Source organism: Octopus sinensis, linkage group LG13 (assembly GCF_006345805.1).
Source record: "Octopus sinensis linkage group LG13, ASM634580v1, whole genome shotgun sequence".
Lineage (NCBI taxonomy): Eukaryota > Metazoa > Mollusca > Cephalopoda > Octopoda > Octopodidae > Octopus > Octopus sinensis.
Genome location: NC_043009.1, coordinates 25,199,289 through 25,214,243, shown reverse-complemented (window position 1 = coordinate 25,214,243; position 14,955 = coordinate 25,199,289). Strand labels below are relative to the sequence as shown.

The window sequence follows — 14,955 nt, the reverse complement described above, 5'->3', positions numbered from 1 at the left end:
GCTAGCCATGACCGAGAAGACCTACGATCAAAAATGTCCCAAACATGCGTACACCGGACCACATACTCACGTGTGTGTGTGTTATGGCAGTATGGTATGATTTGAAGGAGATTTAGCTGGTATTTCTAGCAGCTCGAGCGACTGCAGAGGTCGATAAATGGGACTTTAGGGAAAGGTTATATATACACACATATACATAAACACACACACACATGTATATATATATATATATATGATGATGATGATATATATAAAGCGGCGTAGCTGAGTAGATCGCTTGTTTGGTTGGTAAGGGGGTACTTTGAAGGGTAAAATACGAGCAACACGTGAGGAACAGGACATAGATAGATGAATGGATAGATAGATAGATAGATAGATAGATAGATAGACAGTAAGGAGCAATATAACCGATCAACAAAGTAGTTAAATAAAATACGCAAATACGTTCTAATAATATGAATATTATATATATATATATATATATATATATATATCTATATGTAAAAGCAATCTTTCGGTACCATCTCCGAAGGGTTGCCTGTGTAGAAATACGTGTACAAGCGTGTGTTTGAAATGTTTGCATGTGTATATGAGTGTGTGTGGTAGGGTATATCAGGTTCACAGAGGTTGTATCAATTGATAGTATAACGAAAACATTCATAAATTTTGAGATTCCACTCCAGGTAAACGGTGTCCGTAAACTGGTTCCTGTTCTTCAGAGTCGCTATTTTAACTTCGGTTCTTTTTATTTTTGTTAGATCTCTATTTCAATGTTTTTGCGAATGTGCATGAACGTCACAGAATCTTATCACCCCCTTCTCCCCTGTTATAACACACACATTTGTGATAATATTATAATAATTATTTATTAAGGACCACATACTCCGTCCTTCACCGTGGTGCTAAACACGTGTTTTATATGGGTGTGTATGTATATGATATATATGTGTGTATATATATATATCAGCATGTATGTATATATGTGAGTGTATAAACGTACATGATTTCATAATTTAATATTCAGCGGCAGAAACAATTACAAACATAGGTAAAGTTTCGAATCTGTCGATAAATGACCTTCCGTACAAAAACGGAAGGGGCCACATAGAAATTACATGCTGGAATATCTCAAATATTTACAATTCTAAATTATGGTACTTTATTGTTTAGAAATTTTACTATAAAACTGTAATTAACTCTGTTTAATTAGTCTCAGTAATTACAGATTCCCTCGTTGTCTCAATAACGTATTATTTACACTACACACGTGTGGAATCCCTGAACATCGACAAAAATTCCAAGGTATGGTGTTTTATGTCTATAAAATATACAATAAAACAATAATTAGGTTAGTTTAATTAATCTTAGTAGTCATTTAAGTAAAACGATCATTTATTTGTAAATTAGATGAAAAATGTGGCATGTCGTTTCTATGTAGTTCCTTTCGTTATACACAGAGAAGTTGGTGTTTACTTACAGATTCGACAGCTTTACCGATAGACAGAGAGATAAGCTAGATAGATGAATACACAGACAAACTAGAGAATGGATGGTTCGAAGCGTAAATACAGTCAGATGGTGTAAGTATTTACAATTAAGGTGTTAAATAGGAAGAGAGAGATAGAGGAACACAGAGGCGATGATGATGGTGGTAGTGTTATTAATGATGAGGACAGGGATATGTTATGTCTTTTTTTTTTTTTTAATGTCCTTACCGACAGAGTGAGACCTAGTGGCCTTCGTGTGCAGGGTAACAGTTCGTAGAGGACGCACACAGGTTGAAAATTTTCTCATTGTTAAACAACGGTAGAACGGCGGAACACATGTACGGATAGAAGTCGCCATTTTCATATAGCCTCTTTCTGAGATATGAAATGACCTCTAAGAGGTCACCTGCAATTAACAAGGATTGAAACTGCAATCAGCTGAGTGATAGTAGATTTTTTAAAAATGAATGAATGAATGCGTGCGTGTGTGTGTGTACATCTACGTAGTAATCTTTTACATAAATCGCGTTTAATAGGTTTTCACTTATCTTCGGTGTTGTTATTCATGCTTGATGTATATGTGTGTATATAATGTATACATGGAGGGATGTGTATATGTCTGTGTCTGTCTGTATGTATGTATGTATGCATGCATTTATTTATGCATGTATGTATGTATCTGTGTATCTATGAATATGTATGAATGAATCTATGTATGAGTGTGTATATATGCGTTTATGTATGTATGAATGAATGTATGTAGATATCAGCGCAGGATTAACCATTTAGCAAGATAAACAACTGCTTAGGGCACGAAGGGGACCACAGAAATGGGAAAATGGTTTACAACAAACAAAACAAATTACTTTTAAACTTGCTCAAATAATATTCTAAGAGTACATTATTTACATTTGACGGATATTTGTCCTCATCTTTGTTGTTAACATAACATTTCGGCTGATGTACCCTCCAGCCTTCATCAGGTGTTTTGGGAAAATTTCGAACTTGGGTTCTAATTCCTAAGGTATTTTTCGATGTTGTTGTTGTTGTTGTTGTTATTATTATTATTATTATTATTATTATTATTATTATTATTATTATTATTATTATTATATTATTATTATTTTTATTCAGGTCACCGCCTGATATCGAACTCGGAATCTTAGGGTTAATAGCCCGTGCTCTTAACTACCACACCATATGCCCGTGGGCAGGTTCTCATTCCTATGGTATTTTTCGATGTTATTATTATTATTATTACTATTATTACTCAGGTCACTGTCTGGAATCGAACTCGGAATCTTGGGGTTAGTAGCCCGCGCTTTTAATCACTACGCCATATGCCTGATGAAGACTAGAAGGTACAACAGCCGAAACGTTGTTAACAACAATCAAGATGAGGACCCCTGTTGCACTCTTTCGCCCCAACTTTCTCTCACTCTTTCTTCCTGTTTCTTGAGTAACGCGTCCCGTCCAGCTGGGTACGGTGGGAACACATACGCCACAGAAACCGGGAAACCGGGCCCATGAGCCTGGCTAGGTTTGAAAAGGGCGCAAAATATTTTAAATTACATATATATGGGGGCCCTAAGTGCTTAGGACCTCTGTAGGTCTTAATCCCGCCCTGGCAGAATTGTATGCATTTATCGATGTATCCCCGTATGTATGCATATATGTGCGTAATCAAATCCCCACCGACGACAATCTGACCATAGCCATCAGTCGGAAAGAAGTATCGATTGGTAACATGTACCATGCTTTCACTTATAGCTGCAGCTGACCGTGTAGTCGCTAACAAGCATGGGCATTCTCTTAGCTCTGCCGACATTGACCCAGTGGCACATGCGACAGCAGGAGGGAAAGTGAGCTCCACTCGGACTAGGATGGTATTCCTTTACAGTCGAGTAGACTGGATTAACGTGAAATGAAATACCTTGCTCAAGCATATAACGTGCTACCCGACCCAGGAAATGAAACCACGGCATTATGATTGCGAGTCCAGTACTCTAACCACCTGCAATAACAATATACTCTCTTTAGCAGAGAAAGTATATATCGGACATGTTTCTCTGATACTCAAACCTTTGGTGGCAGTTGGAACGCCTTTGATTACAGTTTTACTGGATCAAGACCGACCTGGGCTAAAAAAAAAAATTAAAAAAGAGAAAATTAGCAGAGTCGTTAGAATGTCGGATGAAATGACTTGGGATATTTCTTGCGGCTCCTTATTTTCTGAGTTCGAATTGCATCGAGATCAGTTTTGTCATTCCTCCTCCTTCCGCTCCCCTCCTCCTCCTCCTCCTTCCGCTCCCCCTCCTCCTCCTCATCGTCGTCGTCGTCCTCCTCCTCCTCCTCACAACCACGACCACCACCATCATCAACTCCAGTCACTAACTGTCTCGAGTCGTAGACAGCCTTGGGCTAGTTATCCGGTTTCCATGGCAATACAATTGACCGAGATCACAGCATTCTCCTTGGATGGGACGCCAGTCCATCACAGCATTACTCACAGCTGGGTGAACTGGAGCAATGTGATGAAATGAAGTGTTTTGCGAAAAAACATCAAAGCATCGCCCATTTCAGGAATCGAAACCGTGATCTCGTAACACCGTAGCCTCTAGACCACGCACCTTCACTTTCATCTTTCTAGAGTCGATAAATAAAGTATCGGTCTTGGACGGTGGATTTACGAAATCATTTGAGTGTTGGTTGGGGATGCCTTGCGGTATTTGTTTCGGTTCTTTGTGTTGCGAGTTCAAATCCCGCTGTGGCCCACTCGGATGGTAACGTTAACCCTGTCATCCGGTTTAACATCATCACCTGGCCCTTTGCTGCCTTTAGCGACATCCCCTCCGTTGCAAGTATTCAGGCTGGGTTTCTGATTTGAGGACACCTCCCTCCCTCCTCTGCCTTCCATTCTCCTTCCTGCCTCTTCTCCCTGCCTCTTCCTTCCTTCTTTCTCCTCCTTCCTCTATCCTCTTACCCTCCTTTTACTTTAACCTCGGATCGATCCAAGTATTCTGAATGAAAGTGGGTAAACGGAAACTGCGTGGAAGCCCTTCGGATGGATTGCAAAAGTAATGAATTGTTACACTGCATCACACTATGTTACACTACACTGTGTCAAGCTTTGTCATGCTGATTCCAATCTCAATAATACGCGTATCTGCAGTATACTCAGCCAATTCAATGAGCAAGTGGCACAGGTGATCGAACCGCTAGATTAATCATCATCAGATCCGATTATTTTTAATTTCTTTTCTTGTTTCTTTTCTCTTGCTTCGTTCACCATTTTGATAAAGGTTTATCCATCCGAAACGTCAACTCAAATATTTTCCTTACCTTTTTACAACGTACTAGCAACAGAGAGTGAAGGCGCATGGCATTGCGATTAGAGTATTCGGCTCTCGAACGTAAAGTTGTGAGTTCAATTCTCAGCGACACGTTGTACCCTTGAGCAAGACCCTTTATTTCCCATTGCTCCAATCAACCCAGCTGACAAAAATGAGTGCCAGTCTTGTCACATTCTGTGTTACGTTGAATCTCCTCGAGAACTACATTAAGGGCACACGTGTCTATGGAGTGCTCAGCCACTTGCTAATTTCATGAGCAAGGCTGTTCCGTTGATTGGATCACTGGAACACTCATCGCAGTAACCGACGGAGGACCATTAACTATACATAACTTGTATTGTTAGTTTATTCTTATATGTGTGCATACATTTAGTCCGTGACTTTTTGATTCTTTTGTCTTCCTGTGGTGACCTCTGACATTGTACATCAGTCTGTCTCATTCTCCTCGTTCAATGTATGATATTTTACTTGTGTGTATATGTGTATGTGTGTGTGTGAGTGCGTGTGTATGTGTGTGCGTGCGTGTGTGTGTGCGTGTATGCGCGCGCATACGTGAATGTAAGTACGGAACAACTGGTGTTCACATATATCTCTTTCTCTCCCTGTATATATATATATATATATGTGTGTGTGTGTGTGTGTGTGTGTGTGTGTGTGTGTGTGTGTGTATATATATATGTGTGTGTGTGTGTGTCTGTGTGTGTAGGTGTAGGAGTGGCTGTGTGGTAAGTAGCTTGCTTACGAACCACATGCGTGGCACCTTGGGCAAGTGTCTTCTACTATAGCCTCGGGCAGAGTGAATTTGGTAGACGGAAACTGAACGAAGCCTGTCGTATATATCTCTCTATATATATATGTGTGTGTGTATATGTTTGTGTGTCTGTGTTTGTCCCCCCAACATCGCTTGGCAACCGATACTGGTGTGTTTGCGTCCCCGTAACGTAGCGGTTCGGCAAAAGAGACCGATAGAATAAGTATTAGGCTTACAAAGAATAAGTCCTGTGGTCGATTTGCTCTACTAAAGGCGGTGCTCCAGCATGGCCGCGGTCAAATGACTGAAACAGGTAAAAGAGTAATATGCATATATATATATATATTCGTTGTGTGTTGTGTTCCATTACTTGATAAATGAAAAATGTATAAACTGTGGTGTATGCGAGGGATTCGAAATAAAGGCACCTACCTTCTCTTCGCTCAGATGGAGACCTTTCAACACAGCCCGACCCGAACGCTAGAAATAGCAGCTGCTTCTCCCAACCTTAACAACGTGCTGACCCCGTCTTACCCGCTCGGCGACCTCCATCGAAGAAAGGCAGAATCCTGCCCTTCCTGCGCGCGCGTCACTGCTGCCCCTTCCGGTCAGCCCCTAGTTCCGGTCAGCTCCCCAGCTGCTGACGTCATCCCACATAAACAAATGACGTAACGTATACTGAATGTAAAAACGAACGGGAGAGAAACAGAAGGTCCGCAATTCTTCATCAGTTATCGACCAAATGGTAATATCCAGTTTCGCACCTTTAACAATAAGACTGGGTACTTCCCAATTGGCGGTGCCGGCAAAAAAAAACCAGACAGTTTTCTTACGGAGAATGTGCAAAGAAAGCAAAACAAAAGAAGCAAAACGACACAGAGTGTAATTTAATCGACTGTTCGTCCTCGTCCACCGTCCTAAATCACACTCTGTGTCATTCTGCTTGTTTCGTTTTGTTTTGTTTGCTCTTGTCCTTCAAAGCTCTACCTGCGACGATTTCATCTCAATCGAAGGAGAGGAGCTTTCTCCGTCCGGGTTGCGGATCCGTGGAACAAGCTGCCAGACGAGATGGTGAAGATGCCGACGACCGCTTTGTTCAAAGCCTCCCTGGACCTCAAGTGGCCTGAACTCTTTACATGAACACCACCCTGTACTTAACTCCATGTCCCCCTACATGGCCTTGCTATTTGCTTTTGAGCCAAATTAACTAACTAACTAACTAACTAACATTCTCTGCAAAAACCTTTTTTGCCGGCACCACCAATTGGGAAGTACCCAGTCTTATCGTTAAAGATGCGAAACTGAATATTACCATTTAGTCGATAACTGATGAAGAATTACGGACCTTCTGTTTGTCTCCCGTTCGTTTTGACATTTTTTCCATATATACATCAACGCTAGCCACGGACATATTGAATGAACGTATTTCTATGTGTTGAAATTTATGTCGATAAACATTTTTAATGAAAGTAAATTACGTTGTGGCATTCATTCATCACAATGTGCTATTTTACTTACTTTTTATGAACCATTTAAAGAAAAAAAAACGTCTTATGACAACAAAATCGAAACCCAAACCCTAAACCTAAGCAGCCGACAACCAAACATCACAATTGAGCCTTAAAGGAGCATTATGCATACAAACGTTACTATCTGGATGTCAACCAGCTTTTGGACATTATTGCAAAAACGAAAGGTGCCGGGAAGGAGAAGGGGCGAAAAGAGAGAAGGAAAAAAATGTTCGAAAAGGATCAGATGTTATATCTACACAGTTAGATGGAAAATGCCAAGAAATGAGCGGGTTTTAGATACATAGAATTAATGGCATGAAGCTTATGGCATGATTGATTAAGGAAAATGCATGTCAGTTGGAATCGACAACACACACTGGTGCCGTGCCGAAGAACCATCTAGATGTTTTAGTACTGATCCAGCTAGCAAGATCATCTGCTAAAGGTGTTTGCTTATGATGCACCAAACATGATTTATTTATTTATTTATGGCGGCGGTGTTGCTGGTGGTGGCGATGGTGATGGTGGTAGTGGTGGTGGTGGTGGTGTTGCACCCTTCGATTCTTAAAGCATATAATAAAAGAAGGCAATATTATTAAACGTTATCCTGGCCCTTTCATTCAAGCGAACGCAAACTATGTTTCATGGAAGGTATTCTGCTATTCAAGTGTATAAAGTCAGAGAGAAATTAATGGTGTGGAATTACAAGCACATGTGTGTGTGTGTGTACACACATGTATGTACATGCGTGTATATATATATATATATATATATATATATATATATATATATATATATATATATATATATATATATATATATATATATATATATATATATATATATATGTATATATATGTATGTATACATACATATATATTATATACACATATAAATATATGTAATATAATATTAGAGGAATAAAACAATACACAGATAGCATGCGCATAAGTATATGTACATAGGTGTATATACACTTATATATGTATGTAATATGATAATATATATGTATATATGCATATGTGTGTATATATATATGTATATGTGTATATATATATATATATATATATATATATATATACGTGCGTGTATGTATATATATGTGTGTGTGTGTGTGTATATATATTTAGGGAGAGAAAGAGAGAGAGAGAGAGAGAGTGAGTGAGTGAGTGAGTGAGTGAGTGAGTGAGATGTACGCTGCGCGGTTAAGATTTTGTTTCGATCCCATTGGGTGACACCAAAAATCTCCAAAAGCCTTCCAGTGACCAAAGCCTTATGAGTGGAAATTTTCTTTGTGGAATCTGCGTGTAAACCCCTTGTACACACACACGCACGCACACACACACACACACCTACACACTTGTTTTTTGCATAATTATACGCACCCACATGCATACACATACACACACACACATATATATATATATATTTATACACATTCGTGCGTGTGTATATATATATATGTGTGTGTGCGTGTAAGTTGAGACTCTCTGGTGTTCCGGTTTCCTAGTTTAAGAAATACGGTCGCCCCAAGCTTATTGCTAAATCATTTGAGATGTTTCCTGGGAGCCATTAGGTATTCTAGGGTCTTCCATCAATCAGGTACAGTCATCTACGCGACTCAGCCAGGGTCAGTGACGCCCCAGCTTGGGTCCAGTTAGTACTATCCCAGATAGCAAGGTACCCCTCCTCCTGCCAGGGATAATATCTAATGGAGTAGCGTGAGCACATGCAGACCGTACAGGGTGGTCATGTTTGGCGGGCGGTAATGCAATTGCTGTAATCGAAACTGTGCTGCGTTTTAGGAAGGAGTGGTTAATTTGGTCACCGCACAGAGTGTATTACATGTAGACGCGTGGCTTAGTGGTTACGGCATTCGGCTGACGATTGTAAGGTAATGAGTTCGATTCCAAGCGGGGTGTTGTGTCCTTGAGTAAGACACTTTATTTCTCATTGCTCCAGCCCACTCATCTGGCAAAAATGAGTTGTACCTGTATTTCAAAGGGCCAGCTTTGTCCATTCATCGTCACGCTGAATCTCCTTAAGAACTACTTTAAGTATACGAGTGTCTGTGGTGTACTCAGCCACTTGCATGTTAATTTCACGAGTAGGCTGTTCTGTTGAATCGACAGAGTGCCAGTCAGTTCGCTACGCCACCGCTCACAGTTCACCTGATCAATTTTGAAACAGTTTTTGCTGCTTCCGTACAGTTACATGGAGACACGATCATCATCATTGTTCGACCGTAGTCGAGACAATGGAATTTACTATGTTACGCCAGACTTCACGGTCCATCATAGCATTACGGAAGTCCTGTTGCTGGATGCCTGTATCCCTGGAGATTACATCAGGGTAGGAGAGTGTGATCCCTCTGGTATCGCGAGCAGATGGCTTCCAGAGAAGAGTAGTGTAGTAGTGTTCGTGGAGACACGAACACGAACACGTCGCTGGTAAAATATCCGTTTAGAAGAGCATTTATGGATAAAGAATTCTACGGAATAAAATAAGTACTAAACGACATGGGGTATTGTTACAAATTGATAGATCAAAAAATAGAACATTATATATATAATATAACAAAATCATCAGCTACTTCGTCAATTAAAAATACACAAACTACACATACATTGTGTTATATAAAGCAAATGAATAGATGTCGATAAAATAGATGAACACAAAATCAAAAACCTCATTGAACAGAACACAAAATGCATTGCACCAAACGATAAATGAACGCTAGTAATTTTCTAACAAAAACACTGAAATTAAAAAAGATCTTATCAATAAAAGAAATTGCACTCATTTACAACCGAGAATAAGCTACTAATGACTAATGACTAATGTGATTTATAAATTCGGTTGCAAAGGTCAAAGTTGTAAACGTCACCACTGTTATAATGGTGATGTAGAAGTACGACTGCACGAATGCTTCGTCGTGCGGTTCTCAGTGTTTGTTGGCAGCAACACCCTTCAAAGTAGCGGTTGTGTAAGCAGTCTTTCTACCTTCACATCAGAAATCAGAGGAAGAAGAACGTTTATGTAGGACACTGTTGGAAAAGCAAGGATGAAATATCTAACGACCTCGTTCTCTAGGAAACCACGCAACGGCACTCGGGTACCCGCAAACCAAGAAGAGTATACAATGATCGACTTGTGGAAGATACTGAATATTAAGTTGAGGATATGAAGACTGTTATGGAAGATCGGGTTATTTGGGTTGGTCCAGGACGCGAAATTCTTTTTCCCACGAGAGTTCCGGACCCCAGTAATGAACTCATTTGCATACAGACCTTGTTGTCAAGTCAACAAACACACACTATCAAGGAAACTGATTTTAGGAGACAAGTAATTAGATAGATTTGCATCTATACCTATTATCGGATTTTATTATATATGGTAGAGATGTGGATGGGGAAAATGTGGGTAGAGGGTGATGTGCTAGCAACCCTCTCCCCTTACTGTTTTACAAAGTAAACAACACAACTATGCAGAGGCAGCCAAGGTTGAAACAAGAACAAGAACAATAAGCATTCTTAAAAGAGAAAAGAAGCATGGTCATTCCTTAACCAAGAGACCTTATCTTACCGCCCATCACTTGTTTAAGCGTTCATAAATTAAATAGATAGACAGATAGATAGACAGACAGATAGATAGAAATATAACTAGCTAGCTAGCTAGCTAGATAGATAGATAGATAGACAGACAGACGGATAGATGGATGGATGGATGGATAGATAGATAGATAGATAGATAGATAGATAGATAGATAATAGATAGATAGATAGGTAGGTAAGTAAGTAAATAGGTAGGTGGATAGATAGATAGGTAGGTAGGTAGGTAGGTAGGTAGGTAGGTAGGTAGGTAGGTAGGTAGGTAGGTAGGTAGGTAGGTAGGTAGATAGATAGATAGATAGCTAGCTAGCTAGCTAGATAGATAGATAGATAGATAGATAGACAGGCAGACAGACAGATAGATAAATAAATAGATAGATAGACAGACAGACAGACGAATAGATAGATAGATAGACACAGATCGATAGCTAGCCAACTAAATGTATTGATAAGTATGGGGGGAGACTAATGATATGTCCCTGTTGCCCTCATCTATCAAAATATTTTCACGGCTCACATCAATATTGAGATTAGAAATTCATTAATTCACACACACACACACACACACACACACACACACACACACACACACACACACACACACACACACACATTTACACATACATGTCCTTCGCTGGTTTCATTTATCAAAACATTTTCGCTTCACTTCAATATGGAGATCAAAATTACACACACACACACACCACACACACACACATTTATATGTATATACATATAATTATATGTATATACATATATCTAGATGTATACTGATGTATGTGCATGTATGTATAATAATATATAGTATATATGCGTATGTGTATACATAGATATGTGTGCGCGCGCACACATATTTTGAGAAAGCGTTTGCATACATACATTGAAAAGATCATCGTCGAAAGTACAAAACTACAAGAGAAATGCAGTTTAGAGTTTCGAAGGTTAGAAGCCATTCCTAGAAATATGAAGATTTAGATAGTTTGGTGTGTGTACGTGTGTGTGTGTGTGTGTGTGTGTGTGTGTGTCTGTATATACACACACACACACACACGCACAGAGGAGCATAATGGGCCCCCTATATAAGTAACTCACTTGCGTATATACAGCAGTAAGCTAACGACGTTCATTACAAGCTTTCTTGTTCCCTTGTCATTTATTTAATCTCGTATTACGCTCTGTGCTCGACTAATGCCTCGGTCCGAAACATATATATATAATATATATATATATATATATAATATATATATATATATAGGGATGTCAATATAAAATACCATCACAAATGGTAAGGGAATTATCAGCCGTACAGGCAAATTGATAAAATATATACATACAATATTAGATATGTACATAAATACACAAGGGTACTATATGAGTACCTATATCGCTAATGATAGAAGTAAAAATATACTTCTGTACCACCGAATAGTCACAAATTTTATATATATATATATATATATCTCTATATATAAACGGCAGTTTGTCTGTGTGTGTTTCTGTGTGTCTGTTAGGTTGTACCCTCACCCTGACCACGGCTTTCAACCGATTCTGATGAAACTTAACACACACATAGCCCAATGTCATAATTCAAAACTAACGCAGCGAAAAGTTTGAAAAGTTCCCCCAGTTCTGAAAAAAATCGATAAATTCGACATGGGGCCGAGAATCAGAAACACAAACCACAGACTGTCTAGGGGACGCAACTCAACCGTTTTAACTCTCAAAAAAATTTACCATAATTTTTTTCCATTTTTTTGCTATTTTTTGGCTATAACTCTCTAAAAATGCTTTATAGTTATTTCCCTTACAAACCCGAGCAACGCCGGGCGATACTGCTAGTATATATATAAATGCGCCTTTTTAAAGCCTAGCCAGGCTCATGTGCCCGCTTTCCCGGTATCTATGGCGTATGTGTTCCCCAGCTGGACGGGGCGCCAGTCCATCGCAGCGTTACTCATTTTTGCCAGCTGAGTGGACTGGAGCAATGTGAAATGAAGTGTTTTGCTCAAGAACACAACGCATCGCCCGGTCCAGGAATCGAAATCACAATTTTACGTTCATGATGCTAACACCCTAACCACTAAGCCACGCGCCTCCATACACACACACACACACACTCACTCACACACACACACACACACACACACCACACACATAAATGAAACAAAAACGCAATAGAGGGCATTAAAACGTTTGGACAGATAGACAATACAAAGGCAGACGAGAGAAACAACAATTAGAAGGACAGGCAAAAAAAAAAAAAGACGGGTCATTCTTGGCTTTCTCTCTTCAGTCAAGTACCAGAAGTCACGACCATTTCGGACAGTTACACTTGAGATTGTTTGATCTAGTTGTCCCCGAAAAAAGTCTAAGCTAAGAGTATTAGACCCCTTTGTAAGAAAGCTAGCGAATGTATACGGCAACGAAGACATACACAAAAAAAGAAAAAACAGGGAACATGAAACAGAATTACGAATACAAACAACAACAAATAACAACCGGCGTCTTTCTGAAATTTACAGAAAAACAAAAGACGTAGGCAGGTGTATTAACAACAAAGAGGTGCTTTAGTTTAACGCTCGGGAAGGTGAGAAAGCCTTTTACATTTCGAGCCTACGCTCTTCAACAGAAAGGAACACGAAGAAATAAACAGAGAGAGGATAAAAAGCTTGTCTACCCCTCTCGATCTTCCGTTAGTATTTTTAGGTCTTTAGCTTGACACCCAACATCTTAGTGAGCTGTTGTATATACGTCTTTCGTGGTCTTCCAGCCGCTGTGGTACCATGATTTGGTGTCTACAGCAACGCACTGCGCACAAGTTCTTTACTTCTCCAGCAGTGGCCTGTAAACTTCAGTCTCCGCTGTTGGATGGTTGATGAGAGAGTTGGTACATTCTCATATAACCGTTATTTTGTTGGGTGCTCCCTCCAAGAGATGTTAAGCACTACACATAACATTCTGGTGTAGGCAGTATCTACTGAGTTCTAACAGCAGGTTATTAGCATCGCTATGCCCAAGCGAAATATTAAAACACATACATACGTATGTATATGTGTGTATGTATGTATCACACAGCACGGATGTAGTTTTTCAATCGTGCTAAGGACCTGCACACTTTTGCACGGGTGTGGGAACGAGAAGTGTCCCTTGCATGTTAAGATGCTAAGAGTGCTTACCACCCACGCTGACATATGCCTTCATTCCATCATGAAATTTATCATTTAATGTTTTGCCTTTCTCGGCAACAGCCAACCAGATTAAGCGACACAAAATAGAGATGAAAATCAAGCAATGCCCATGAATGGAACTTTTTAAAATGAAAGAAGCCCTTACTCAGCGTCACTCCCACTCTCTAAACAACGTATGCATTTTCCCGAAAGGAAGAATTAGTCCTTTCAGCGTTTCTTAAACGTTTTTCATTTATGACCCCATTTTTCATCACGAGATTTTTCGCGACCCCAGGGATAAAACATGCGTTTGTGAAATAACATATAAACTGAAATTCAAGTGTTTGAATTTAATTTTCGGGACCCCATTTGGGGTTGCGGTCCATAATGTAAAAATCGTTGGCCTAAGTCGCTGGATGCAAGCGACGTTGCGGGTGTTACATCGGAGTCTTTCTTTCTCCTACTGAGTGTTTATACAAAGACTAGGTATTTTGAAGGCCATTGACTCTTATTGTATTCGTCCTCCCTTGACAGCTTTTGTGTTTTGTCCAGCAAAAACCATCCTCCTTTCAAGATGGGTTTCTAGAGTTAGTGGCTTAGTCGCCGATGGCCCCGTCATGTACCGGATTACGTGATACCAGTAGCATTAAGAGTGACCTCTCTCTCTCTCTCTCATACACACACACATACTTATACAGAAGTGCCATCTATTCTGGGCAGTGAAACTGAAAATGTCTTCAGGCTGTTGGAAGCAGGCAAAGCTCTAAGAAGAGATGACATAACAACGGAGATATTAAGGTGCAGAAGAGAAGAGGTGTGAAAAATCCTCGTTCAACGCTTCAATCGTTATTTGAAGAAGAGTAAATTACTCGTTGCGGAAAGAATTGAATACCACCATACTTAATCAGAAGGGTGATACAGAAGATGAAAGAAGCTATCGCCTCATATATCTCTTGACTCTGCTCTATAAGCTGTTTACAAAGGTCAAAGTTACCAGACTATCAGAATATCTCGATGACCAGCAGCCGAGAAAGCAAACAGGTTTCCGAAAGAACTACTGTACAATGAACGCATT

At 39.7% G+C, this 14,955-nt stretch overlaps 1 protein-coding gene across 1 annotated transcript in view; it reads right to left on the bottom strand.

Annotated features, from left to right (window-relative positions):
* LOC115218467 (heat shock protein 75 kDa, mitochondrial) overlaps nt 1–1,874 on the bottom strand; it is a 192,406-nt gene extending 190,532 nt beyond the window's left edge. Inside the window, exon 1 of the mRNA XM_029788301.2 lies at nt 1,716–1,874. Coding sequence (XP_029644161.1) covers nt 1,716–1,851 — 136 coding nt within the window. The 5' untranslated portion in view covers nt 1,852–1,874. The remainder of the gene's footprint in view (nt 1–1,715) is intronic.
* Between the last annotated feature and the right edge of the window lie 13,081 nt (nt 1,875–14,955).